Raw genomic sequence first — 27,405 nt, 5'->3', positions numbered from 1 at the left:
GAAGCGGGCCATGGGGCCGCAGATACAATATGGACGGTGTTAAGAAGGAAGCAAACAAAGGAGACAGAGTGAGAGGGGGAGAGGAGAGCTTGGATTGGGCCACACAATAGGCCCTGGAGCCCTTGGCCTCCTGGGGGTGGGTGGGGCATCACCTGTGGGCCTCAGGGCTTCTCTCCCAGCAACGGCTAGAGCTGCACAAAGAAAGGAGGGTCCCACCCCTCTAACCATCCCAGGGCTAACTGCCTGTGGGCTGGGACTTGCACCCAGGGCATTGAGGTGGGTCCAAGAACAGCTCTGCCCTGAAGGGGCACGGCCCAGCCCTCCCGCCCCCACTGAGCCCCACTCCCGCCATACCCCTCCCCCACAGCAGTGGCTATTTCTCCCCTCAGGACGCCTGTGAGGTTTGTAATGGGTAGGCTCCGTGCTGGTGCTCCTGGCCAGCGCTGGCCTCCCGGAGGGGAGGGCTCCCCATCACTAGGGCTGAGGACAGGGGGCGCCCCGCTGAGCCCTGCCTTCTCTTCAACAGGCAGGGATGCCCAGCAGAGGCTGAGCCCTCGCTGACCTCAGGGCTCTCTGGCCCTGGGCCAGGTGGGAGGCCTCAGAAGAAGGGGGTAGCCATGGGGAGAGGCCAAAGGAGCTGGAAGAGAGCCCCTCTCTTTTCTCGTTGTAGACCGGGCTCCCAGTGTAGGCCCAGGGGCAAAGGAGGCAGGTGGGAGAGAAGGGACGTGTGGAAAAGGGTGGGAGGCCTAGCGAGGCCTAGCCAGCGCCTCAGAGGAGGCGCCTAGGGCTGGCCACGGGAGGGAAGGGGTTAAGGCCGTGGGGGGGCAGCCTATGGCAGGAGGACACACCTGTGCGCAGGGGCGGCGGGCGGGGCCCAGGTGAGGAGCCTGCGCTGCCAGGCGGGCGGAGAAGGAAGGAGGAAGAGTGGAGGCTGGGGCAGGCGGGCTCTAGGCCTTTGAATCTTGGGCCTTGACTCCCCTTCCTCTCCTCAGCACTCACTCTGTGGGGGGCAGGCGGCTCGGTGACAGGTAACTGGCCACTGGGAGAGGGAGTAGGGGGACGACCTAGGGACCACAGAGCGGGGCTGAGGGCCGATGATGAATTAGTGTGTGTATGGGGGGGTGCAGGACAAGCTGTGTGGGCTATGGGGGAAGGGGCTCCAAGGCGGAGAACAGGTGGGCAGGGGCCTGGGTCTCCGGGGCTCCGCAGCTCGGGGTGGGACTGGTGGCGGGCTGCAGGGCTCACCCGGAAGTGTCTTGAGGGACTCGGGTGGTGGGGGGATGGGAGCCAAGGTTCTGCAGCCTCTCCACAGGGAGCCTGGGCGGAGGACTGCCAGGCCCGGAGGTGGGCAGGCTGGGTGGGGGCCCCCGTCTTACCCAGCAGTGTTTGGGTGCTGGTTGGGAGTCTCTAATACTGCCGGGTAATGATGGAGGCCCCTGTCTCCGTGTCAGCGACATCTATCGCCTCAGGACCCCCCCGGGCCCCTCCCGATGGCTGCAATCCCCTCTCCGGAACCTCCCCACACACTGTGGAAGCCCCTTCATCTTGAGTGAAGGGTGCTGCAGAAGAGGTGGCTGTCGGGTTGGCTGGCTGCCCACTGAAGGGACACAATGGCCCTGAGGCCCTCCCCCCCCCCCCGCCAGTGGGATTTGTCATCTGGTGGATCCAGAACCCACCGCTAACCTTGGGCTTGGCTCGCACACTCTCAAGAGACCTTACCTGGCCTGAGGCCAGGGTCCCGGTAACAACGGGTCAGCTGTGGCCGGGAGCCGCGTGTCCGCCGGCTCTGGGTCCGTCTTCCAGCACAGTGTTGGATGGTCTAATTGTGAAGCTCCTAACACTGTCTGGTAAAGATGGCCCCCGGGCCGGCTCCCTCGGCAGTGACCTTCAGGGAACCCTGAAGACCATGGAGGCCTCCTGAAGAACCACCTCTGACCTTTACCCCTCTGGGTGGGGGGTACAAATACTAGAAAGGGGGAACAATGGGGAGGAGACAAAATGGCTGCCCCTGGAGCCGCAGCAGGATTTGGAAACATAGTCCTTCACTGGGTACCTGCATTCTCTTCCCGCCTTGGGAAGGGGAAAGAAATAAAGTGTGCCTAGGAACTCGTGGCGGACTGATTCAGGTCACTTGACCTGTCTTTGGTCTGGTTGTCGATTTCGTCTTGGGCTCCTAGCTCCTGAGGAGTGGGAAGCCATACGTGCTTCATCTCCCTGTCCCTTTTACGACACTAACCTGCAGAGCAGGGGAACATTAGGTAATCTAATTTTCTTCAACGATCCAGGATCCAGAAGCGGAAGACGAATCCCTAACCTGGAAGACTTATGTCCTCCCCTACCATGTACTCTAATTCCTGCACATATTTTTGCCCCCAGTGCTAATGGTTCCCAATGTTCCCCGTCTCCCTATAAAAAGAAGGAATGGGAAGCTGTGGCTTCGTTTCTCTGGTGCTTGAGTTGTCAAGCTGTGTCTTGGGACCGGTATGAGGTAGCCGGCTAGGAACTGAAAAGGGGCACCTGATCTGTTCGGAGCCCAAGGCTACCGGCACAAAGAGCCTACCTCCATAGGTAAAACCTTGTTCTACAAACAGCTTCTCACATCTGGAGACTGAGAAATCAGATGTGGGTAGCCCCCAGCAAGGAACATGATCCGCTAGGCTTTTGGAGTCCCTCTACAGGCGCAAATAGCTTCCCTCACAGCTACATGGAAACTTGTTACCAAGGAAGCAGCTCGTGTTGGGGTCATCAGATTTTTTTGGTTTGGCTCAGCAAAGCCACAGCTGCTCCAGCCTTGAAAAAGGAAATGTTGGTGAATAAACGCTGGCGATGTGGTAGAAGTGGAGGGTGGAGTGAAAAGGGCAGCTGGGCCATGGGATCCGAGGACCTGTTGCTCCCAGTTTGGGTCCTGTTTTGGATTTGACTCAGCTGGGCTTTGAGGGTGAGCATTAGGGCCTTCTGGCCCTTAACGCTTTCTTAACCGCCATGGTTAGAACCTTTGCGCCCCCTGCTGGCAGATATAAAGACCCAGGCGTGCGTGATCTGAACCCACGCATGCGTGCCTCACCTCACCCAGCTCAGACACAGGACGCAAGGAGACTTCAGTTTAAATAATAAAAATTTATTGAGAATTCCTGGGATGATGGTTATCACCTCCCGACCTGGAGGGAGGAACCAACACTGTAGGCAATCACTCCGAAATCACACCGTCCCAACACCTCCAGCCAACACAGGGAGGAGCAGTATCACTGCTCCAAAAACTGGTCAGGCTTTGTTCATCCAAGAAGGGTTGGGAGGACAGATGCAGGAGGGACCATCACGTGATACTGGGGGTGGGATGGGGGATGTGCTGGACCCCAAGCTGGCTCCTAGAAAACCAGGGGAGGAACCAGATCCACTTCTTCTCCGGGAGTGGAGTTCCTGGTTACCAAGCTCATTTCTTACCCTTGATGAGGCTGTCACTGTGGAAATGGGACAGACAGACAACACGATTAGAGAACATAAATGTGAGAGGCTGAGCACCTCTGGCCACTCCCTCCTCCCTGAGGGGGCGTGTGTGATGCAGTGGGGAAAGAGGAGCTATAAGACCCCAGAGAAACAAGGAGGTGTCAACACCTTACCTGCCCCTGTGGATACCAGGTCACCAGACGATGGGGAAACAAAAGAGAAAAGAAACGCACCGGTGATTTGACAGTTTCAGACCCCACCTGCTCTAAATCTCCTTTGCTCCCAAGAGAAAAAGACAAATGGGTGGAAGCCAGGAAACTCACTCTGAGAAGAGGCTGGTTCCCTTGGCCATCACCACTTCCCACCTCTCCTCTCTAGCATCCTTCCACGCCCTTAAGCAGCAATTTTAGGGCTTCTGAATAGAGTATGGGGTATCGTCTTTCACTACTTATCAGGACCAAACGTCACAGCTCGAATGCTTTTGACAAGAATAATCCTATTTGATCCCATAAAACCCAATCTTAGGAGAGTCAAGCTAGGGACTGTCAACCACCCACATTTGTAACTTTGGCTCAGAGGGGGTCTTTCAAGCAACCAGACTCTGGTCCCATGCTCTGTGACACCCCACTGTATCAGTCCCATGTCTTACCGGGTGAAACTTTCATCCTGGAGGTTCAGGACGAGGTTGTCCGCAGTGAGATAGATACGGTTCTGTGATGTGGCAATCTGTAGGTCCGGAAATAAAAAACTAGATGCTAAATAAAATACTAGATGGCTAGTATTCACACCTGGACCCCAACCTTGCAATTGAAGAACCACTGATCGAATACACGTGGGTTAGGAACACGGCTACAGCAACGAGCGACAGCCTGGTTTCTGCTCGCAAAGATCCAGAGCAGCGAGCCGACTATGATCTATCAGCACCATAACAGAGGCAGAAAAAGGCCAGGAAGCCCACAGGAATCATGGGTGATGGAGGAAGTGTGTTGGAGAAGCCAGTTTGAGTTGAAACCCCAATGAGCAAGATTCTAATCCCCTCACTCCCAACGTGTTTTCACTTAAAACGATTCTGGACTCACAGCTGCCTTTCGGGGAACGCGGTGCTCCCAGACTCACCGTTTTGGAGATGTTCTGGGCTGCTCGGATCTTGCGCAGTTTGATATAGCCAGGGTTCTTACTCAGGGCTTCTCCCAGGTGAGCGGGTTGGGGTTAAGGGTTCACACAAAGTCCAGTCGCAGCCCCCTGGGGCCAGTCTTAATACTGCAGCCCTTCACCGGGCTGTCAGATCCAAGGTTGCGCTCAGATACCTCGTGCCTGGTCCCACCCGGTCCCCACCTGTAGGCCCCCCTGTAGGCAGCTGCCAGAAACTGGAGGCAGCAGCAGAAATGAAGGCAAGGCCGGCAGTGCTATTGATCTGCCTTACAGTGAGGAGCCAGGCCTCGGGCACCCCACTAAGATTTCAGATCCCATTCCAAACCTCCCACCCCCAGGGAGCCAAGACCAGACAGCACGGAGTCGCATTCGCCTTAGTGTCATCAGCCGGCCCAGGAGGGAGAAGGGGGAAGCATCACGCTCCAGGGACTGGGCAGAGACCTCTCTCTGCAGCAGGATATCATTCTGGCGGCCTCAGCCTCACCCTCCGCCTGCACGATCTTCTGCCGCTGCTCCTGTTTTGCTTTTTCTACCAAAAACTGGGCTCGCTGGGCCTCCTGCTGAGCTGTGTTGGGAGAAAGTGGGGGGTGGTGTCACAGATGTGAGGTCTCAGGGACCCCGTTCTGCCTCCTGCATTTGCAGAAGCCCTGGCTCAAGTCCTCCTGTAACTCACCCACTTGTTTGGCTTCCACAGCAGCCGTGTACTCTCGGCTGAAGCTCAGCTCCGTGATGGCCACGTCATCCAGGATGAGGCTGAAGTCCTTGGCCCTCTCTGTAAGCTCCCGCCGGATCAACAAGGATACCTGGGGGTCATGGAGGGGTGATATGAAGAGACTGGAGAACTGGAAAAGAGGGCAACTGCTGTGATCGTCTGATTATCACAGCTCCAGAAAATGGCAGAAAACAATCCTTTCTTGGTTCTTCAACTAGAACACCTGAGTTGGAAGGGATTTGGTCCAATCTTTCTAGTAGGTCACAGTGACTCATTTCCCACTCTCCCCAACCTATGTACCTCTAGACCTTGCTAGTGTGAGAAAACACCATGCTTCCTACTGCCTGAGCACCCATCCTGACTTGCCCTGTTTCCCACAGTGGCCATCACTGCAGCTCTGAGGTGAAAAGGGATCTAGGGTCGTGATCCTTTTCCAACAAGCTGCTCTTCCCAATATGCACTGCTTCAGGTCTAGGAGGGAAGGTGGGAAGCCACGTATATGGTGACAGCTCAGACCTGGGCCCGCTGGGTAATCAACTGTGACGCATTGAACTTGGCCACCACACTCTTCAGCACCTCGTTGACGATGGAAGGCAGCACTCGCTCCTCGTAGTCTAGCCCTAGGCGCTGATACATGCTGGGAAGCTCCATGGCATTCGGTCGAGACAGCACTCGCAAGGAGATGTTTACCATCTGCAAATCTGAGAGAGAGGTCAGCAGAAGCTGGCCAAGGCTCCAGGGTCCTCACCTGGCCTTTTAGCCAACCACCATTCTCCAAGCGTTTTCTCCTCCACATGCCGCTCTCTACACGGGGTGCAGCGCTGTGCAAGGTGACAGGCCAAATGTAGCCTCTTCCACTGTAAAGTGCTGTCGACTCACCAGCTCTCCAACCAGTAGAGCCGACCTCTCATTTTTGCTTCTGTCCTGTGTTCAACCTCTACTGTAGGCTCTCTTACACTGCATGGTAATCACCTGCCTTCTTTATGAGACTATATGGACTTGAAGATAAGGATTGTGTTTTATGAATTCTTTATCCCCAGGGCCAAGGATTCAGGGAATGTTAAGCCATGTGCACTAAAAACAGTACAGCACAGGTGAGCTACTTGAATTAGTGTGTACATGCCTGTGTGTGAGAAAAGGGACTGGGGAATCTCAAAGACACAGCTTCTACGGATAGTATAGAAGGGAACAGGTGCTCCAGTGAAAAGTGGGACCAAGTCTGCCCAGGACAGGGGGCAATAGTGGACAGAATCAATCAAGCAGTTAAAGAAGACAAGGCTTACACTAAGGCTTTGATCTAGCCAGTGAATAAGAAAGGACAAACAAAAACAAAAAAAAAAAAAAGAAAGGACAAACAGTGCTGTCACTGAACTTACATTAGCGGGGCGACAGTTGATAGGTATGGGTGAACACACAGTGTGTCAAGAAAGTACTGCTCTGGGGGTGCCTGGGTTGCTCAGTTGGTTAAGTGGCTGTCTTTAACTCAGGTCACCATCCCAGAGTCGTGGGACTGAGCCCTGCATTGGGTTCCCTGCTCCTCCCTCTCCTTTCTGCCTCCTCTCTGCCTACTTGTGCTGTCAAATAAATAAATAAAAACTTAAAAAAAAAAAAGTATTGCTTTGGGGCGCCTGGGTGGCTCAGTGGGTTAAGCCGCTGCCTTCAGCTCAGGTCATGATCTCAGAGTCCTGGGATCGAGTCCCGCATCGGGCTTTCTGCTCAGCAGAGAGCCTGCTTCCCTCTCTCTCTCTCTGGCTGCCTCTCCGTCTACTTGTGATTTCTCTCTGTCAAATTAATAAATAAAATCTTAAAAAAAAAAAAAAAGTATTGCTTTAACCAGAAGCAGGTACTTTTATTACAATTCTTTTTTACAGATTTGGAAACCAAGGCCCAAGAGATGTGACACTATCCTCTTGCCCCTGGATCTCCTGCCAGGCTCCCTTGCTTACTGTATGTAGACATCTGCTACGGACTACCAAATGACCAGACCTACCTTTGGAACCTGTAGGGGAGGAAATTTTTCGGGGTCTGGCCCGAATGTCATAGATGATGGGGTACTGGAACCAGGGGATCCTACAGGGGAGGGAACAGGAACAGGTATTAGGAGCCTGCAGTTCCATTAGTTTTGCCTGGTATTTCCTCCCCACGTGTTTCTTGGCCTGTTCCACCTCTTAATAATCACGGACAAGGAGAAATTCTTTTCCTCCTCTGGAGAAGAGGAGTTTGGGGGAGCTCCCAATGTCCAGGAGAAATAAAGGGCAGCGCGGAGTTCTTTGAAGTCCTACTGCAGCCACTGGTGGGTTGGCTTTCAAGGGTGAAGGGTCAGGGTCAGTCCGCTGGGCCCGCCATTACCTGAAATGAAGGCCCTCGGCCAGTATGGTGTCCTGCTGCACGCCACCGATCCGATTAAAGAATATGGCTCTATGTCCGCCTTCCACTGTGAGGAGAGGGGTTGGGATCAGGCTAAAACGCTGCTGAGAATATGTACTAGCCTCTGGTGGGGCGGGAAAAGGGAGTGGGTGTGCGCGGGGCCCCGGCGGGACCGTACAGGGAATCTGGGGGGGACGAGAAGAATCCGGAGAGCTGGTAGAGGTTGCTCACCGGTGAACACGGATTCGCGGACGCCGTAGGCCACAGCGCCGGCCCCCAGCAGCAGCTTCAGCGCCGTGCCCATACCCCGGGGCCCAGAGGGCAGCCGTCCCGCTAAGTCCTTCAAGTTCTGGGCCATGTCCGATCCTGAGGCCAGCGACACCACAGGTCAGAAGCCGGTGCCGGCCCACCTCGACCCCACTCCAGTTCAGAGATCACACCCTTCACACGAGGGTCCGGGGCGCAAGGTGCTCGCGGGAGAAAGGGCACCGGAAATGCGCTAGCGTCTAAACCCGCCCCATCGCCCACAGCGGACCCGAACTTCGCGCACAGGAATTACGTATTCGGAAGTTCCCGCCCCCTTCTGGAACTCTGCCCTTCCAGAGGAAGCGAAGAAGCTTCAGTAGCGCGAAGCTGCTAGCTGTTGCCATTTCCGAGTGCCCACTTTCAAAATGGCAGCAGGAAGAAAGTTTAAGATTAGGACCAGCCGGAGGTTTAATTTAAGGACCTTAGCGCAATTTCCGGTCCGGTGGCAAGATGGCTGCGCCCAATGGCAGATTCCAACCTCGTGAACGGCGCGGTGGGGAGCAGGAAGAGGGCTGGGATGCTGTGGCTCCCAAGCGGCCCCGACTCGGGGCGGGAAACAAGATCGGAGGACGAAGGCTTATTGTGGTGCTGGAAGGGGCCAGTCTGGAGACGGTCAAGGTAATTTGGGACAAGGAAGTGGAGAAGTAGATCGATAGGATGGGACCCCGAGGGTTGAGCGTCAAAGTGGATGGGGAGGCAGGGTGAAACATCGTCTTGGAGGAAGAGTGGCGTAGTTTACTGTCTCTTGGTTTAAGATCCTGGCTTGGCATCACTCTAATTCCATCCTTCTTGAATCCCACCGCAGCTGTCCCGTCTGGCTGCCTATTGATTTACTAGGATTCTGTGATAAAGTCATCTAAGGGGAGGGGAGAGGAGATTTGTCCATCGGGTCGTCCCATATCTTAAGACAAGCTATTAAACAAAGGAGAAAAGTAGTTGGTGCGGCTCAGTTCGCTCAACCCTTTTGCTTGTCAGGACTTTGTGTTTTATTTCGTTTACATGTGATTGTTGGCCACCCTCCTTTAGATTTACTATCCACTTGGAAACACTGGGTCATATTATCTTTTAAGTCTTTTTTTGTTTTTAACCGTCACGCGGCCGTTTCCTGAATAAATCAGCAATTCCATATCTTAAAAGTGCAGTGTTCTCAGTCTCTTGATTTCTCTTACCCTTTAGATCTAAACTTGTCCAGTGAGTAAGCCTAGAAAAAATAGCCCTGGTTTATAAGTCATACTTTGGTTTTAATCTTGTTATTTTTTATTTATTTTTTTTTAAAGATTTTATTTATTTATTTGACAGAGAGATCACAAGTAGATGGAGAGGCAGGCAGAGAGAGAGAGAGAGAGAGAGAAGCAGGCTCCCTGCTGAGCAGAGAGCCCGATGCGGGACTCGATCCCAGGACCCTGAGACCATGACCTGAGCCGAAGGCAGCGGCTTTAACCCACTGAGCCACCCAGGTGCCCCAATCTTGTTATTTTTTTAAAAAGATTTTATTTACTTATTTGACAGAGATCACAAGCAGGCAGAGAGGCAGGCAGAGAGAGAGGGAGGGAAGCAAGCTCCCCGCTGAACAGAGAGCCCAATGAGGACCCCGGGATCACGACTGGAGCCAAAGGCAGAGGCTTTAACCCACTGCAGCCACCCAGGCAATCCTTAATCTTGTTTTTTTATACTTAAGCGTGTGATCTTGATTCAGAAAATGATTGTCCTCAGTTTATAAGGTGGGGGTTAATACTTTGAGAGTGCTTTGGATGTATTACTATTTTTAAATTTATTTTTATTGGCCTTTCCCATCTTTTTTTTTTTTTTAAAGATTTAATTTGTTTGACAGAGATCACAAGTAGGTGGAGAGGCAGGCAGAGAGAGGAGGAAGCAGGCTCCCTGCCGAGCAGAGAGCCTGATGTGGTGCTCAATCCCAGGAGCCTGAGACCATGACTTGAACCGAAGGCAGAGGCTTTAACCCACTGAGCCACCCAGGCGCCCCTGGAAGTATTATTTTGATAGTAATGTATGCTGTGATTCTTTTCCATCTTTACTTCAACCACTTTTACTATACTAAGCTTCCAGTCTAGAAAGCCTGCCCCCCCCACTTTTCTTAGGTAATGATGTTTCTAATTATAGGATCTGATATTCATCCCTCACTTAATTGCTTGTTGTATTTCCAGCCCATTAATTCTGGGTGTCATGTAAACACAAGGGGCTCTTGTTTCTTCATATGTTCAGTGGGGATGATAGTATCTACCTTACTGGGTTGTTGAGGGGATGAAAGGAGATAGTATCAGTAAAGAGTTTAGAATAATGTCTGTCACTTGGAATTACTACTATTGTTATCGATTCTAGGTTCTTTATCAAGTTGGTAAGCATCTGACTCTGATTTTTGCTTAGGTCATGATCTCAGGGTCATAAAATGCATCTCGCTCCACACTGAGCATGGAGCCTGCTTAAGATTCTCTCTCTCCCTCTCCCTGTGTCCCAACCCCTCCCATGCCTCACTTATACAGTCAAAAAAAAAAAAAAAGAAGTTGAAAAGGTCATAGCCAAATTAAAATTCTTACAGCATGCTTGAAGAATTTGGTCAAATTGTCATTAACGGTATTCCGGGGGTGACTGAATTCACAGCTAGCTGACATCTGTACTGTTCTCTTTTCCTTCCCTTGTGCTGCTACCTTGTTGTGCTAGCCTAGCTGGGCCTCTTCTCTCCCATTTTGTTCCTTATATTTGAGACTCACTGGCCTTTGTTAAACTCTGTGGAAGCACGAAGTTCTCTGATATCTTAAGGCCATTACACATAATGTTCTTTTTTTTTTTTTTTTAAAGATTTTATTTATTTATTTGACAGAGAGAAATCACAAGTAGATGGAGAGGCAGGCAGAGAGAGAAAGGGAAGCAGGCTCCCTGCTGAGCAGAGAGCCCGATGTGGGACTTGAAACCAGGACCCTGAGATCATGACCTGAGCCGAAGGCAGCGGCTTAAACCACTGAGCCACCCAGGCGCCCCCACATAATGTTCTCTTAACGGAAGCCCCCTTTACTCAGTTCTTTGCTTCATTAATTCTTTTTTTTTTTTTTTAAAGATTTTATTTATTTATTTGACAGAGAGAAATCACAGGTAAGCAGAGAGGCAGGCAGAGAGAGGAGGAAGCAGGCTTCTCGCGGAGCAGAGAGCCCGATGCGGGGCTCGATCCCAGGACCCTGGGATCATGACCTGAGCCGAAAGCAGAGGCTTTAACCCACTGAGCCACCCAGGTGCCCCGCTTCATTAATTCTTAATGTTCATTCATTTAACAATTATTGAGTCTAATTTTGCTGTTCATTCTTCAATTACTAGTTTCAATATTATTTCTTCATAGAAGTGACTCCCTTCCTGGTATAAATCAGGCCTTCCTGTTTTATTTCTTCATTTTATATTTTTAAAAAGATTTAATTAATTAATTAATTAATTAGACACAGAGAGAGAGAGATCACAAGTAGGCAGAGAGGCAGAGTGAGAGGGAAGCAGGCTCCCTGCTGAGCAGAGAGCCCGATGCAGGGCTTGATCCCAGGACCTTGAGATCATCACCTGAGCCAAAGGCAGAGGCTTTACCCACTGAGCCACCCAGGCACCCTCCGGCCTTCTGTTTTAATTCTTTAGTGAACCCAGTGGTTCACTTTTCTTTTATAATATTCATCAAAATTTGGTTGTCGTTTCATGTCTCTTCTACTAGAAGGATCCATGAGGGCAGGGAATAAGGTTTTAAAAATTCTTATATCACGGGGCACCTGAATGGCTTAGTGGGTTAAGCTCACTGCCTGCCTTCAGTTCAGGTCATGGTCTCAGGGTCCTGGGATCAAGCTCCATGTCAGGCTTTCTGCTCAGGAGGGAGCCTGCTTTCCCCTCTCCCTCTTCCTGCCTCTGCCTACTTATGATCTCTGTCAAATAAATAAATAAAACCTTTTTAAAAAAAGCTTATATCTCCAGTACCTGTTATAGGAAATGAATATACATATGTTCATTCTCTGATTACTCTAGTTAGTGGTTTTCAGGCTTATTAACCACAAACCACAATTTAAAAAATTACATTGTGAGCGGGTACACACAGGCAACTGTAAGATACCAGAAGTTTCATAAACCATTGCCTACCATGGTTACTACATGTACCGTTTTCTCATTAAAAGAACAAAACCCGGGGCGCCTGGGTGGCTCAGTGGTTAAGCCGCTGCCTTCGGCTCAGGTCATGATCTCGGGGTCCTGGGATCAAGCCCCGCATCGGGCTCTCTGCTCAGCAGGGAGCCTGCTTCCTCCTCTCTCTCTGCCTGCCTCTCTGCCTACTTGTGATCTCTGTCTGTCAAATAAATAAATAAAATCTTTAAAAAAAAAAAAGAATAAAACCCCTAGTTATAACTACTGGGTAGAAACTGGGTTATTCTATTCAAGAGGTGCTTCTTTGGTAACTAAGATTGTCCCATGGAGGTGGTTCTTTGTTCTTTTCCTGTGTTTACTCTGACGTTTTTGTCATTTCAGTTAGTTAGTTACATATCTGAAGTTGTTCCCGGACATATACCAATGTTCTGTTGATGCACAGAAAATATAGCCTTTCAAATCTGGCATTTCTATTTAATGGTATGTTTTTAAGACTTTTTATCGACTGTTTTAACACTCCTTGACTCCAAATTGCAATTTGCAATTATTTCTTTTAGCTGCTATAGATCAGACCGGATCTTTAGTTTTGCACTTTTAGCTGCTGACTTTTCTAGTGTACACAAGAGTTCCCAGGATAACATCCCACCCTCACTCATGCCCCTGTTATTCCAGGATTATTTCTGGCTTTGTGCTTGATACTTGAGGAACATGTGGTTTCATGTGGAACATGTGGTTTTATATAAAACCACTGTTCTTCAATATACTTTTTTCGTTTTTGAAAGAGTGCACAGGTACCTGGTGAGACGGGAGGGGCAGAGGAAGAGGGAATCATGACTGGGGCCAAAATGAAGAGTTGGACGCTTGACTGAGCCACCCAGGTGCCCCTCAGTATACATCTTTATCCATTCATCTATTAAGGGACACTTGAGTTACTTCCTAATTTTGGCTATTGTAAATAGAACACTGAAATAAACATACAGGGCTGCATAGATCTTTTCAAATTACTATTTTCATTTTCTTTGGGTAACTACGGTAATGGAACTACAGGATTGTATGATACTTGTATATTTAAATTTTTGAGGAATTCCATACTGTTTTTTCCACAATGGCTGCACCAATTTACATTCCCACCAATAGTGCACCAGGGCTCCCTTTTCTCCACATCCTTACCAACACTGAGTTCTCGCCTTTGATACTAGCCATTCTGGTATTGTGGTTTTGATTTGCCTTTCCCTGAAGAGTGATGTTGAGCATCTTTTCATGTGTCTATGGTCCATCTATAGGTCTTTGGAAAAATGCCCGTTCAGGTTCTCTGCTTATTTTTGAATCGGATTGCTTGTTTTTTGGTGCTGAGTTAGGCAAGCTCTTAATAGATTTTGGATATTCACCCCTTATCAGATATGTCATTTGCAAATACCTCCTCCCATTCCCAAGGTTGCTTTGTTGGTTTCCTTTGTTGTGCAGAAGTTTAGAGCATGTCAAACCACAGGCTATGTCCTTCTTTCCTTTTCCCTCTAAGAACAGTTATGGTGGGAGGGGAGAAAGGGTCAGTGGCCACATAGTAACCCCTTGAAGGGCTTGATGGGTTCCATCTCGAGTTTCTGATTCAGGAGATCTGGAACAGACCTGAGAATTTGACTGTCTAACAAGTTCCTAGATGGTGATTATGAGGATGCTGATTTGGGGACCACACTTTGAGAACCACTAGTCTAGGTAAAAGAAGGTTATGTTACTTTCTGTCATGGTCCCTGTTCTTTAGGTAGGGAAGACATATGAGCTACTCAACTGTGACAAGCACAAGTCTGTGTTGTTGAAGAACGGACGGGACCCTGGGGAAGTGAGACCAGACATAGCTCACCAGGTAACTCCAGGGACAGAGCTGGCAACCCCCTGAACCTCTGGGCAGAAGATCCAGCAGCTGCTGCTTCTCTTCAGTCTGAACTAAGCCTCAGTTTCTGCCTCCCTCAGAGTTTACTGATGCTGATGGACAGTCCCCTGAACCGAGCTGGCTTGCTACAGGTTTATATCCACACACAGAAGAACGTGCTGATTGAAGTGAACCCCCAGACTCGAATTCCCAGAACCTTTGACCGCTTTTGTGGCCTTATGGGTGAGAGCTTTAGGACTTAATGTTCGGAATGAACCCTGCGTTAGTGAAGAAGGGAGGAAGGGGACATGGGATAAATGAAATGTGAACTTTTTAAGAGTGGGGTGGGGAGTGGGGAACACGTCTGACACAGAACAGGGAGGGGCTCTTGATTACCTTCCCAGGTGTGCATGGGTTCCTGGCTGAGTGAAGAAGGGAGCTGGAACTCACTGTCATCCAGCTAGTCCTATGCTCAAAGCTGCTTGTTCAGAACATTTTTAGGACCGTGGTGTGGTTGTGAAGGACATTGGGAGCCAACCTTAACTATGGGTTTTTCTGGTTAGATTTCTGGGTAGAGGAAATGGGGTCACCACCTAGCTTGAACTCTCTTTCCCCTCTCCCAGTTCAGCTTTTACACAAACTCAGTGTTCGAGCAGCTGATGGGCCCCAGAAGCTCTTGAAGGTGAGGTATTGGTCCCCACTGGTTGGGGGTTCTGAGACTGTTTCTGGGGCTGATTCCCCCTCCCCCCTTCTTTCTTTAGGTAATTAAGAATCCAGTATCAGATCACTTTCCAGTTGGATGTATGAAGATTGGCACTTCATTCTCCATCCCAGTCGTCAGTGATGTACGAGAGTTGGTACCCAGCAGCGACCCTATTGTTTTTGTGGTGGGGGCCTTTGCCCATGGCCAGGTAAGATCCGGGCTCAACTCTTGGATTCCTCATAGAGCTAAGGCTTCGTATAGAATTCTAAGAACAGCTGGCATTTTTTGATGATCTTGGGAAATACAGGGTGAGAACAATGCTGGGAGACCAGTGGGGTCTCCTTGTCCTGTCTTAGGCTATATCTTTTGAGGGCCACTGGCATTATTTTTGACAGTGACAAGTCAGGACCTTCTTTATCCTTTGTACAAATTTGGTATTAAATAGTTCTGCGAAATACTAGCTCAGCTGTGTTTTTCCTGCCCCAAAGAAGGGCTTCCCCTATTAAGAGAGTGACAGCCAGCACACAGAAGTCTTTCTCTCTTTTAGGTCAATGTGGAGTATACAGAGAAGATGGTGTCCATCAGCAACTACCCCCTTTCTGCAGCCCTCACCTGTGCAAAACTCACCACAGCCTTTGAAGAAGTCTGGGGGGTCATCTGACAGTAGCGCCTTGTTCTGGGACAAAGACTGTGGCCATCCCTCCACCCTGCTTTCAGCTCACTGCTCAGAGGGGAACTTCTTGCACTGAGACAGTGGGGGCTTGGGGACGGGAGGCTGTACATTTGCTATTTGTTTACCCTATAAATACTGTTCTTGTAGACCTGGCTGTTCTTTGAGGGTTTCTGAAATGAGCAGCAGCTAATGGTGTGAACTGGCGACTCTCCTCAGCCTTCAGGAAAAGAGGTGAGGTTACAGTGTTTGTAGCCGGGTTCCAGGCAGGGCCAGGAGCCAGCCCTGCCTACTTCAGCTATGGGGGGCGGGCGCAGAGAACTGTCAGTAAGAAAGCAGTCAGCAGGGCTAGCAGTGAAAAACTGAACAAAGAGAAGTGATTTTATCTGGTACAGTTCCAAGGTAGAAAAAAGTGGAGCAGGTGGGCCTGGTACCCTCCCCTCCCCCCCATGGGGGGGGTTGGTGGTAACGGCACATATACAATCAGAGTAAATTGGCAGAAGAAAAACACAATAGATCCTGGCTAGAGGGGGAGAGATAAGGCAACGTGCATGGGGGAGCCTGGAGGGGAGACACGGGCCCTCTGCTCCTCCCACGAGAGCTTCCCCTCTGGCCCCAGGTGGAGGCGTGGCTGGTTGCAGTACCGAGTCTTCCCACCCCCTGGCTTCTCTGTTCTGTGCTCTGAGGCGCAGGAGTGCTGTGGAAAGGGAACATCTCTGCACCAGCCCCGCTCTAGGCCACCTGCAAGAGAAGAGACTTGATGGGCAGGCTGGTCAGAGGCCCTCCTTCTAGTGCCTGGTCTACAGCCCTTCCAGCTTCTATCTGGCAAGCCCAAGTTCGAGGAGTCCATGCCCCACGCTGGGTTTCTGAGAAGCCAGGCTACCTTGGGATTTACTCCAGATGTCCCACACTCCCTGCCTGTTAGCCCCAATCTAGTGCTCTGTCCTGTCACTTGGTAGTTTAGCTTTGCCATTGCGGTATTTACTCACCGGGGAAACAGATTATCCCATTTTCTTTAACTTTTCTTTCCTTGGCACCATTGCTTTGTGAACATAAGGCAATATGAAGAGTAGGCTCAAGAAGAAGACGTGGCCGAGAAAATACACGGATTTGTACACCTGGAGGAGATAAAGGCCACTGAGGTAGACACAGGGCAGGGATTATCCTTTACTGCCTGAGCTCTCAGTGACATCTCCTCCCCCGTCCTTGCCAGTAGGCCCTCACTTACCTTCAACCATTTGTCCCATGTGAAGAGACAGAAGGCAGTCATTGAGTAACCCATGAAGAGCCAATGGATGGTCTGCTGCACCAAATAGTAGAAGGGTTGGAGGACAGTAATGGAAGACAGCCTGCTCAGGGCTGGGCTCTCCTGAATGAGGCTGGCAGCCTGGGGAGTGAGCGGAGAGGTCATCAGTGTCTGGCCCCTTCTCATAGTCCCCGTTCATACACCACCCTTCAGGCCTACCTGTCTCTCCACAATAACAATGAGGAATTCCATCTGGAAGCAGACCAGGTATCCTGAGTGTAGTCCATGCCAGAGGGCCAAGAAGAGCAATGAGAGTCCCTGGGATAGTTCTTTATTTCCAAGGAACTTGAGTCGTTTGAAGAAGTAACTAGAGAAAAGGGTGGGTGGGGATGAGCCTCAGACCAGTCTATGCACCGCTGCCATCTTGCCTCTGGCTTCCTAGCGCCCCGAGGTGTGCAGTGGTGGTGGCTGGCTCCTGCTTGGGGCCACCCCAGTAAGGGAGGCAGTGCCATCGGATTAGCTTTAGAGATGAAAGGAGAAGTTCCAGCTCAGTTTGGTGACAGAAAACAGGCCTCAAGCTTAGCCGGGTGAGCCGGGACAAGCCACTCTGTCAATAGCTGCCCAGGTGCTTGCTGCACACTTATGCCTCGGGCACAGGGGTGCGCAGGACAGACCAGCTCCAGCGCGGCTCCCACTGGTGCACTGGGGACAAGTTAACAATGCCAACGAGGAACATAAAACCAGTGGGTAGCAGAAGTAGGATTAAAACTCGAGGCACTTCTTAGGGTGCTTGGGTGGCTCAGTCGATTGAACATCTGACTCCTGATTTTGGCTCAGATCATGATCTGAGGCCATGAGATCGAGCCCCGTGTTGGGCTCTGCTCTGGGCATGGAGCCTGTGTAAAATTCTCTCTCCTTCTCTTTCTGTCCCACCCCACCCTCCTTCTCTTCCTCTCTAAAAAACAAACAGAAAACTCAAGGCATGTCTGGGTCTTGCTTGTGTCCTGTCCTACAGATATGACAGGAATGGGTTCTGGGGGGATGGGAGCGGGGACAAAACTATGTACAAGTGTGTGGGTGTGAGGATGACTGGAGGTTTTCTACCCAGATGGGAAAAGAGGACAGTACATCTGTACCTTCAAATCTGGGAAAGCAGAGGGAGGAGGAGCTAGGGCCCAGACCTCTCTGTCAGTGGCTTACCGGGCCACCCAGGCATTGGTGTTGATGTTGAACGAGGCGATGGTGCCAGTGAAGCGGGGGGTTGTTTCAAAAAGCCACACCTTCATGTTGGCACAGGCATCCCACTGTGCCTTCCCATGTTCGTCAAAGCCATTGAAGCCCAGCCCCGTCAGAATGCACACTCCTTCCTGAGGAAAGGAGCAATTCCATGAGCGTTCAAGCTATGCTCCTTGCCACAACGCCCCCCCGATTGTTGAATGAGGACCCATTTTCATTTTGTGACTTACTGTGACCAGCCAACAGGTGACATATTTGTTCAGCACAAACTTGCCCCAGAGCAGCATGTACATGCAGCGGAACCAGAAAGGGTGGTTCTTGAGAGAGGGAAGAACGGCCGCGCGTTAGGGATGCTCCCCGGGTAAGGCAAACTTCCCTCAACGTTCCTCCTCTCTGCACGCGTGGCTGACTGCCACGCATCCACCTGGCAGTCTGCTGGGTGGCCCTTCGCACAGGCTAAGTAAAAGGAAGACGTAGGGAACCCAGCGGACATCCATTTGCCTTTCTCTTTGGAGAGTCCCAGAAACAGCCTCTTCCCTAACTTTCTAAAGTACCGAGCATTTGGGACACCAAGTACTAAGGGACTTTTTAGATATCCATGGTCAATGTTAATTTAAGAGACAAACCTACCCAGAGTGCGTAGGGAGCTGCTGCAAGCCTTTCAGCTGGGCAGGAGCAAAAGCCAGCACTTCCCCCTCCCTCGGTTTTTGAATTCCCTAGAAGCCCCCAATCTATCAAGAGAAGAAAACAGGCTGGAGAGGACCGGAAGCTACTAGGCTCCAAGGAGTCCCTGGCTGCAATACGTCAAGCTACGAGCTGCTCCCGAGGGAGGGGAGGGGCTGCTCAACGTGCACCTGGCACAGCCCTGTGCCCGCGAAGGTCGTTCAGTGCTGGCTGATGAACATGTCCCGGCCCGGCTGGCATGGACACACCAACTCTCCCAGATCTAAGAGCAAAACCAACATGCATTTGTCGATGGTGTTACCCACTTCTCGCCTAGCTACAGGGATCCTTGCCAGTTCATTTCTAACTTGGACGCGGCCATGCGGCTGCTGCACCAGTCACCACTCACTTCATAGTCTTCAGTGAGGAGATAGTCTTCTGTGATGTGGGGGCTAAGCACAGTGTAGCCCACTAGGTAGACAAGGCCCAGACTCAGGCGCCTGAGAGCAGGTATGGTGCTGGAAAGGAACAAGCAGGGTCACAGCGGGCAGAGCCTTGTCCCTTCACCCTCTGACCTTAATCACGCAGAGGAGTGTTTCAGAGTGTGTGGGACAAGGCGCTCTTGGTGCCAAGCCAACAGTCCGTGTCAGGGAGAGGCAGCTCGACGCATGGCCTCGCCGGTCTTCTCTGGCTACACTGGGCCTGAAGGGCCAAGGTGGAGGACAGGAGAATGCCCGATTCTCAATCTGCTCCTTCCTACCCTGGCTGAATCAAGGCTCAGCCACAGGCCAGGCAACTTCTCAGGAAAGGGATTTTCCCAGTAACTTCAATTTTCTATTCTGATATGTGTATGCGTGTGTGTGTGTGTGTGTACATACATATATACATATTTTCATATATTTAACATCCCTGCCCCCCAAAAAACAGAGAAAATGGGTTTTGAAGGTAGGGACATGGCTGCTCAGGCAAAATCCTGTGGCATAAAAGTGAATTTTTATGTCTGTACTAGAGGGTCAGAATGGATGGCTGGAAGTAGTGTTAGCTGAAAAGGACCTGCTGGCCACAACGAGCAGGAATAGAGTACCCATTTCAACAGTCCTGCGCCTGCTGTGGCCCAGGCCTGTGAGCCAGGGCCACGCTGGAGAACTCGGGCAGGGCTGGCCTTCTGGAAGTCGTCTAGAAGTGGCTTTGTATAAGGTGAGACACCTATACAGAGGTCTGGACCAAGAGGAGGATTTACCTGTTTGGTATCTTCCCTGGTGTGTCAGTCAGCTGTCCCTGCACCAGCTTCATGTAGTGGTTCATTGAGAACTGGGGTCCTACCAAGAAGGCCCCATAGAAGTAGGAGAAACCAGCAACTTCCAGCAGGGAAGGGACACCCCGTATGGCATATTTCTGTTGCTCAGAGGACAAGGAATTCTATGCCAAGAAGAGAATGAATGGTTCAGGATAGCCTTGCATCTCCCCTCAAGAGCCAGTCTATGTGTTCCCCACCCTTGAACCCACAAAACCGGGCTTCTTCAGACAGCCGTCTCTTTGAGGGCATGGTATGGGGAAGAGGAGCCACTTCACATGGAAATGAGGGGTAACTTAGCAACAGTTGACTGCTGCTTTTCCAAATGCCAGGCTGGCACTGATCTCTGGACTTTGTGCATGAGCGGGGTCCGGGGAAATTAGGTTTGTTGATCCTTGCTCAGTGCTCTCTGAACAGAACTCACACAGGCTGGGCAGGGGCGAGAGGCTCTGCTCCTGGCATCTGGGTGCAGTCTTTTGGTAGCAACAGCCTTTCTCCTTCCCTCTGGTTACATTCCTTAACCTCTCTGCGGAGGAATGGGTACTTACCTGATCCTTCCCTCCGTCAAAGTAGTCAACAGCCAAACCTGAGCAGAGAGAGAAGGTGTGGGTAGAGCAGAGGGAGGGCACTGAGGATGTGGCCTGTGGACTGAGTGTAGCCAGGAGCAGACCAGAGGGCACCCAGAGCAAGAAAGTTTATGGTGGGATGGGGGAGGAGCCTAGGTGTAAATGGGGAAGGCAGTGAGCCAGCACTCACCAATCAGCTTCAAGGTCAGGACACAATGTGGCATTGTCCACTTGATATCGTAGTTGCCAGTGGCTGTGTAATAATATCCGGCAAGAAGGTAGGCCTGGTGCAGTGGGGGTGGTGAAGGAAGAACTTAATTCTACCACCTGCTCCTGCTAGGGTTTTATTTTCTCCCTGCTCTGAAACCCACTGTATTCTTTCATTTTTCCTTTATCCTGATCTCCTCCTTAAAGGCTTATTTATGTACCTAAAAATGAAAGAAACTGAACCCACAGAGGGAAGAGACTTGCTCAAGGCTTCTTGGCAAAATGAGGGCAGAACGGAGAATTCAGAGCTTAGAGTCCATGGCTCATTCCAAGCTGAATTCCTGTCTTGCCTTTAAGTGACACCCCTCATGGCCAGCCAGCTGGGCTAAGCCCGGTCAGCACCAAAGAATCCCAGTGTCCCAGCCCTGTGCAAAGGGGGGTTAGCTGGTGTCCCTCCTTGGACACAGGTAACATCTCAGCCCTGCCGTGTGCAGATGAGACACTTGGTGCCTGTGAAAAGTGACCTCTCCGAAGTCAGGCTGCTAAAGTGATGCCGGGAGAAAGGACTAGAAACTGGATCTCCTAGTTCACTTATGCTGCACCACAGTCACCTCCCTGCTCCCCTAAATCGCTGTCTGCTGTAGCTGCGATCTGAGCAGCCCGCCATCAGAGCCTGCCCAGGGGGTGGCGCGGTTACCATCTGGAAGCAGTAGGTAGTGAGGACGGCAGTGACTGTGCGGCCCATTAGTCGGAGGATGAGGAACTGAAGCACAATGCAGAGCAGGGAGTGGTAGAGCTGATTTCCTGCAAGGCAGAGGGGAGCGCAGTTTAGGCTGTGGTTGTTGGGGTTGTTTTTTTTGCATTCCCACCCTTCCTGAAACTTCTAAACACAAGGAGAATTTAAAATTTACAGAAGAAACTTGGGTGTGAGGATTTTTTCTTTGAAAAGAGACTCATGGGGCGCCTGGGTGGTTCAGTGGGTTAAGCCTCTCTGCCTTTGGCTCAGGTCATGATCTCAGTGTCCCAAATCAGGCGCTCTGCTCAGCGGGGACCCTGCTTCCCCTGTCTCCGCCTGCCTTTCTGCCTACTTGTGACCTTTCTCTCTGCCAAAGAAATAAATAAAATCTTAAAAAAAAAAAGAAAAAGTAAAAAGAGACTCATATTTTGAAGGAAGGGAAGGAAATGAATTGTATCAATAGAAGGGACTGGCAGGGAGTTACTGAGTTTCTGAATGTTTGAGCTAAAGGGGTGCTGCTGATGAGCGGACAGTGCCGGCGAGAAAATGATGGGGTCCAGCCGAGGTAGCCATTCTCAAAATATCATCTGGGAGAGGAATGTCCGGAAGAGGCGAATTAAGCTGTTCCTGCACACACGAACCCTCTTTCAGCAAGCACACCATTATAACTTCCCTATCCATCAGATTCTCTGGAGAAATTCTGTTCAAGTCTGCTCCTTCCTGGGTTCTGGCCAATCGCGATGCCACTGCTGAGTTTACTCACCAAAGTTAAAATAAGCAATTGAGAGGCCTGTGAAGGTGTGGAAGAGATGGATGAGGTAGGTGTCCTTGAAGAAAAGGTAACGCCGATAAAACACAGCCAAGGGGTAACCTAGAGGGGAAAAAAATCAGTGAGAGGGTGAACCATTCCTGATGCCCTCCTGGTTTTGTCTTAGAAGTTTAGCGGGCATGAAATGCAGCCCAGAGTGGAAAACCCATACATTCCCCGGAGTGGAAAACCCATACATTCTGTGGACATCGGCAGAGACGGTAACGGCATCCCCAAGAATCAGAAGTCTTTTTGCAAATACAACTTTAAAACTGAAGATAGGAGTTTTACATGGAGTCGGTACAAAACTGGGTCCCCAGACTAGGTGTTCCTTATAGCCAATTAAATATTGTTAGGAATTTTCTCTTGTGTTGTTCTAAATGATTCAAGGAATTATTTTGAGTACCCAATGATGCCCAGGGATACTATTTTACACCTTTATGATCTATCTTATTTCATTACCTCATCTGTTAGCAGAATAAGATCAGCTTACTAAGAGGACAAAAGTAAATTCATGCCAGGCTGCAAAGTCGGATTCCTGCCTACGTATACATTTGCGTACTCCTCACCTACTGAGGTCTGGACATCAACTGTGTTATGACTCCGTGTGAATATCCTGGAAAAATGTTATCTACAGCTGTGGTCCCAGCAAGATCCCAGGGCCATGACTGAACTACAAGGGCTATCTCGGGCTGGGCTGAAAGCGAGCAAAAGATAGCTTGCTGGATTAAAAAGGGTCAATAACATTTGGTATTCCTCAACTACAATGAGCCTGTTCTGAGGTTTTGCTACATGTTCCTAGTCAGTGTTCTAGCAAGAAGTCTGGCTCCCGTGCTCGGCAACACCCCTATGGCAGTAGTGTGTGTGTGCAAAGAACTAGAATCCTTGCTTCTTTCTGGAAGGACACCTCACCTATCCCAACACTGTGTAAATAGTGTTCATGGATTACAGTTGCTGCAATTCTTGATGTCAAATTATAGACTGCACTTAATTTTTCATGGGCAATATGGTGGGGAGCTTGGTGACCTCCATAATGCTCAGGAAAGTGTTATACCCAGAGAAAATGCTCAATTATTTACCAGGTGAATAAGAAGATAGATAATTGTGTTACATATTGGCCTATGTTCTTATAGTCTGTTTTCTCGCGGCCTGGGTACTTATGTATCCTGTTTGTTATTTTATGTTTTTTCCCCCCCTCACGTAACAGTGTATCAACTATCTGATCTCCTTGGTGCCAAGATCTGCCCATGTTCTTGGACTGCTGTTCTCACTGTGGGCTAGGCTCTTTATCAAATTTACAGCTTTGTGCAAGTAGTTAATTTTACAGATATCCTGTGTATCACCGGCTCATTCATTCAACACAGGTTTGTTAAATGCCTACTGTATGTCCAGTATTCTGCTTATAGAACATTTGATGAGGGAGGAGGTGGCATGGAACAGTTTACTTTCTCGCTAGCTGAGATGAAGCGATATAGGATTACTAGCTCAAGGGAGAGGGAGGCATCTATGATCCCTTCACAGTCAGACGAATGAGCAAAGAAATAGGATTGAGTCTCATTATATATCACATGGGCAGAAATTTGGCAGGAACCAGAGCCAGGTACTAGAAAGTATATAGAATAGGGTCTGATAGCCTTAAATCTTTTGCTTCTTATTTTATTTTAAAGATTTTATTTGACGGAGAGAGAGCATGCAGCCAAGGGGGCAGGGGTAGAGGGAGAAGCAAATTCCTCACTGAGCAGGGAGCCTGACGACAGTGGCCTCTGTCCCAGGACCCTGGGATCATGCATGACCTGAGCCGAAGGCAGATGCTTGACTGACTGAGCCACCCAGGCGCCCACAGGGGTATAAATGAATAGAAGCAATAAACAGGGTAGATCTCAGGATGCCTGGGTGGCTCAGTTGGTTAAGCATCTGCCTTCAGCTCAGGTCATGATCTTAGGGTCTTGGGATCAAGTCCCACATCAGGCTCTCTGCTCAGTGGGGAGTCTGCTTCTTCCTCTACCTGCCACTCCCCCTGACCATGTTCTCTCTCTGACAAATAAATAAAATCTTATTAAAAAAAATAGGGTAGATCTTAAATATCTAGAGTACTGATGAGTAAGTTCTACACAGCCAAGAGTTTACCTTTAGGCACGAGGACCTTTGATCAACTGGAAGCCCTAAAGCCATTTCGAATGTTTGAAATTAAAAACAAAACAAAACAAACAAAAAAATAAAAAACACAACACACACTACTCTGCTTCCTGAAGTGTGAATATAATTTAATATTTTCTTGGGGATCTGGGCCATAATTACTCTAGAGTACAGTCATGACCTACCGAGGTATGTAAACCTGCTTGCTCTCACTCTTGTGGGCGCTCCACGGTCCGCATTCTGAGTTCTTGTATCCATTTCTTAGAGCTTTTATGCCCCTTTACTCGCTATTCAGGGATCAGGAGTCACTTCCTGAGCTTTTTCTGTGTGCCTGCCAAGGACAGTTCCTTTCCCTATGTCTAATTTACCAAAGCGTCCCTTAGAAACCATAACTATGTTTTAAAGGTGTTAAAAAAAAGATTTAAGAGCAAGAGTCTTGTGTGCTTTCCTTACAGATGCAGGGCACAGGCCTGGTGACATTTGTCCTGGCCCCTCAAGGCCCTTTTCTCTAGTTTTCAGGTATATGCGGGAGGTGGATGGGGGCTGCTGGGTTCCACAAAGGTAACTGAAGGGTTAGTGCATGCTAGTAAACACAGAAGATGGAGCGGTTGGCAGGAAAATGAGAAGGCAGGAGGCCAGGTTACCAAAAACACAGATCATCACGGAGAACAGCAAAGCCCGGGGTGAAGCCGCAGAGAGGAAGAAGGAACTGTGCGGGGTGAGTTGCTGGGACAACCCAGAGCTGATTTTGAGTGTGTAAACACCAAACCTTGGTCTTGGCTGCCGCTCAGCTCAGCGGGCTCTGGAGCCTGGCTGCCCGGCAGGGATGTGCTGTTTTGAGGAGAGTGTTATCCTACAAGCTGTTTCTGAGTCTTAAGGCTTTTCTGTGGGAGCCAGTGCTTAATATAACGGCTGTAGTCCCCAGAAGAATCTTTAAAAGCCAAAGAAAGGGCGCCTGGATGGCTCAGTCGTTAAGCATCTGCCTTCGGCTCAGGTTGTGATCCCAGGGTCCTGGGATTGAGCCTTAGATCCAGCTCCCTGCTCAGCGGGAAGCCTGCTTCTCCCTTTCCCACTCCCCCTGCTTGTGTTCCCTCTCTCACTGTCAAATAAAATCTTAAAAAAAAAAAAAAAAAAAAAAGAGCCAATGAAAGCACCTCCTCACTCATTCCCTGCCCTCGAGTCTGATTTGGTAGGTCTGAGGGAAGGTGATGTGCAGCCAAGGTTAAGAAAGACTGCTTTAGAACGCCTGGGTGGCTCAGAGGGTTGGGGCCTCTGCCTTCGTCTCAGGTCATGATCCCAGAATCCTGGGATTGAGACCCACATCGGGCTCTTCTGCTCGGCGGGGAGAGTCTGCTTCCTCCTCTCTCTCTCTCTCTACCTGCCTCTGCCTACTTGCGGTCTGTATCTGTCAAATAAATAAAATCTTTAAAAAAAAAAAAAAGAAAGAAAGACTGCTTTATAAAAAATCCTAAGGCAGAGCAGCAGTCTGTATTAGGTTCTGAGAATAAAATTCTAAGCCTGTTGACTAGGGGTTATGGTCTTTTTTAAACAAACAGAGGTTTGTTTTATAAAGTTTTTTTTTTTTTTTTTTTTTTTTTTTAAAGATTATTTATTTGTCAGAGAGAGCAAGAGAGAGCACAAGCAGGGTCGGGGCAGAAGGCAGAGGGAGAAGCAGACTTCACACTAGCAGGGAGCCCAACACAGGACTCGATCCCAGGACCTTGTGATCATGACCTGAGTTGAAGGCAGACACTTAACCAACGGAGTCACCCAGGTGCCCTGTTTTTTTTTCTTTTTCTTTTTTAAAGATTTTATTTATTTATTTGAGAGAGAGAGAGATCACAAGAGAGGTGGGGGCGGGGGAAGCAGGCTCCCTGCTGAGCAGAGAGCCCGATGAGGGGCTCAATCCCAGGACCCTGAGATCATGACCTGAGCTGAAGACAAGGCTTAATACACGGAGCCACCCAGGCGCCCCCAGATGTCCTGTTTTATTTTATTTTATTTATTTTAAAATTTATTTATTTGACAGACAGAGATCACAAGTAGGCAGAGAGGCAGGCAGAGAGAGAGGAAGAAGCAGGCTCCCTGCTGAGCAGAGAGCCCGATGTGGGGCTCAATCCCAGAACCCTGGGATCATGACCTGAGCCGAAGGCAGAGGCTTTAACCCACTGAGCCACCCAGGTGCCCCCAGATGTCCTGTTTTATAGACAAATTTATAGCTTCATGCAACTAGTGAATTTTCTAGATATCCTGTGGATCACTGGCTCATTCATTCCTTTGAGAAATGTTTATTCAACACCCACTAATAACAGGTGCCCTGTTTATGAAACATACAAGAACTTGCTTGGCTATTCTGTATCCGTTTCTTCTTTGATTATTGTTTTAAAGAGGGGGCTTCAGAAACTTATCAGAAGATGCAGAATGCCGATCTAACAAACATGCTAAACCCAAGGATCCCTAACTAGAATGGGAATGTTCCAACGGCAAAAACTAGGGCATCCAAAATACTGTGAACCTCAAGGCACACTGAACTGGGTCCTCGTCAGAGGCTCAAGGAGTCTTGGAGTATCCCAGCAGCATTCTCCAGCTAGTCACTGGATGTTTACTGGGGTCCAAGTGCCAGCTGAGTCAGAAACTGGGATCTGTCACGACCTAGATGGCTCATGGCACTCCTGATTCTCTGTATACTAGCTGTGAAATACTCATGAATCCTACAGGTTCCAAAGTTTCATTTGAAGAAAGAGAAATGAGCTGTTTACATTCCAGTCTGATACATTTCTTTGACCTTTCAACCTATATAGCTATTTCTGGGATCTGGAGGAATAGGATATGATCCTGTTTGATCAGTCAGTAGTTCATATGACCCCGGTGAAAAGAAAATACAGCATTTTTGGCAAGTGTGGGGGAGAAGAAAGGATTAGACAGAACTGCTGTGTGTTGGCTTAGCCCGACACTAACACCAAGTTTTGTCAAAAGAGACAACCACCTCAAATACCATGCGGAGGGCTGACATGACATCCACAGCGCACCGCAGGGGTGTTCAAACATTTTGGTCTCGGGACCACTTAAGGCTCTCAAAACTAACCGAGGACTTCAAATGACATCGTCAGTGTGGATGCTATCTATTAATATCTCCTGTGTGAGAAAACAAAACAAAGAAAAATGTGAAGTAT

The 27,405-nt window shown here is 49.7% G+C and overlaps 3 protein-coding genes, 1 long non-coding RNA gene and 1 other non-coding gene across 5 annotated transcripts in view; 2 read left to right on the top strand and 3 right to left on the bottom strand.

The window, feature by feature from the left end:
* The first annotated feature begins 346 nt into the window (after positions 1–346).
* LOC123389649 lies at positions 347–3,128 on the top strand. Its single transcript, XR_006604293.1, has 2 exons — positions 347–1,028; positions 2,286–3,128. It is a non-coding gene; the product is annotated as an uncharacterized LOC123389649 (long non-coding RNA).
* On the bottom strand, positions 3,103–8,206 carry PHB2 (prohibitin 2). The gene is made up of 10 exons (XM_004766629.3): positions 7,907–8,206; positions 7,658–7,742; positions 7,299–7,378; positions 5,825–6,009; positions 5,270–5,399; positions 5,058–5,161; positions 4,561–4,638; positions 4,094–4,170; positions 3,618–3,623; positions 3,103–3,458 (listed from the first exon to the last, which is right to left on the bottom strand). The coding sequence occupies exons 1-10, from the start codon at positions 8,031–8,033 to the stop codon at positions 3,431–3,433; spliced, it is 900 nt and encodes a 299-aa protein (XP_004766686.1). The 5' UTR covers positions 8,034–8,206; the 3' UTR covers positions 3,103–3,430.
* Positions 4,724–4,987, bottom strand: LOC123389682. The gene has a single exon (XR_006604312.1). It is a non-coding gene; the product is annotated as a small nucleolar RNA U89 (small nucleolar RNA).
* An 87-nt stretch (positions 8,207–8,293) lies between the features above and the next one.
* On the top strand, positions 8,294–15,489 carry EMG1 (EMG1 N1-specific pseudouridine methyltransferase). The gene is made up of 6 exons (XM_004766632.3): positions 8,294–8,599; positions 13,860–13,961; positions 14,069–14,210; positions 14,591–14,649; positions 14,729–14,878; positions 15,218–15,489. Exons 1-6 carry the CDS (start codon positions 8,432–8,434, stop codon positions 15,329–15,331), a joined length of 735 nt encoding a protein of 244 aa, XP_004766689.1. The 5' UTR covers positions 8,294–8,431; the 3' UTR covers positions 15,332–15,489.
* Positions 15,490–15,689: 200 nt separating this feature from the next.
* LPCAT3 (lysophosphatidylcholine acyltransferase 3) overlaps positions 15,690–27,405 on the bottom strand; it is a 39,134-nt gene continuing 27,418 nt past the window's right edge. The window contains exons 2-13 of the mRNA XM_004766633.3: positions 22,052–22,159; positions 21,250–21,356; positions 20,536–20,629; positions 20,328–20,365; positions 19,726–19,904; positions 18,895–19,003; positions 18,053–18,139; positions 17,787–17,953; positions 16,806–16,953; positions 16,569–16,727; positions 16,330–16,458; positions 15,690–16,081 (exon numbers count right to left, since the gene is read on the bottom strand). Coding sequence (XP_004766690.1) covers positions 16,342–16,458; positions 16,569–16,727; positions 16,806–16,953; positions 17,787–17,953; positions 18,053–18,139; positions 18,895–19,003; positions 19,726–19,904; positions 20,328–20,365; positions 20,536–20,629; positions 21,250–21,356; positions 22,052–22,159 — 1,313 coding nt within the window. The 3' untranslated portion in view covers positions 15,690–16,081; positions 16,330–16,341. The remainder of the gene's footprint in view (positions 16,082–16,329; positions 16,459–16,568; positions 16,728–16,805; positions 16,954–17,786; positions 17,954–18,052; positions 18,140–18,894; positions 19,004–19,725; positions 19,905–20,327; positions 20,366–20,535; positions 20,630–21,249; positions 21,357–22,051; positions 22,160–27,405) is intronic.

Source organism: Mustela putorius, unplaced genomic scaffold (assembly GCF_011764305.1).
Source record: "Mustela putorius furo isolate JIRA1106 unplaced genomic scaffold, ASM1176430v1.1 tig00003988_pilon_pilon_pilon, whole genome shotgun sequence".
NCBI lineage: Eukaryota > Metazoa > Chordata > Mammalia > Carnivora > Mustelidae > Mustela > Mustela putorius.
This window is presented reverse-complemented; position numbering and strand designations above follow the sequence as displayed.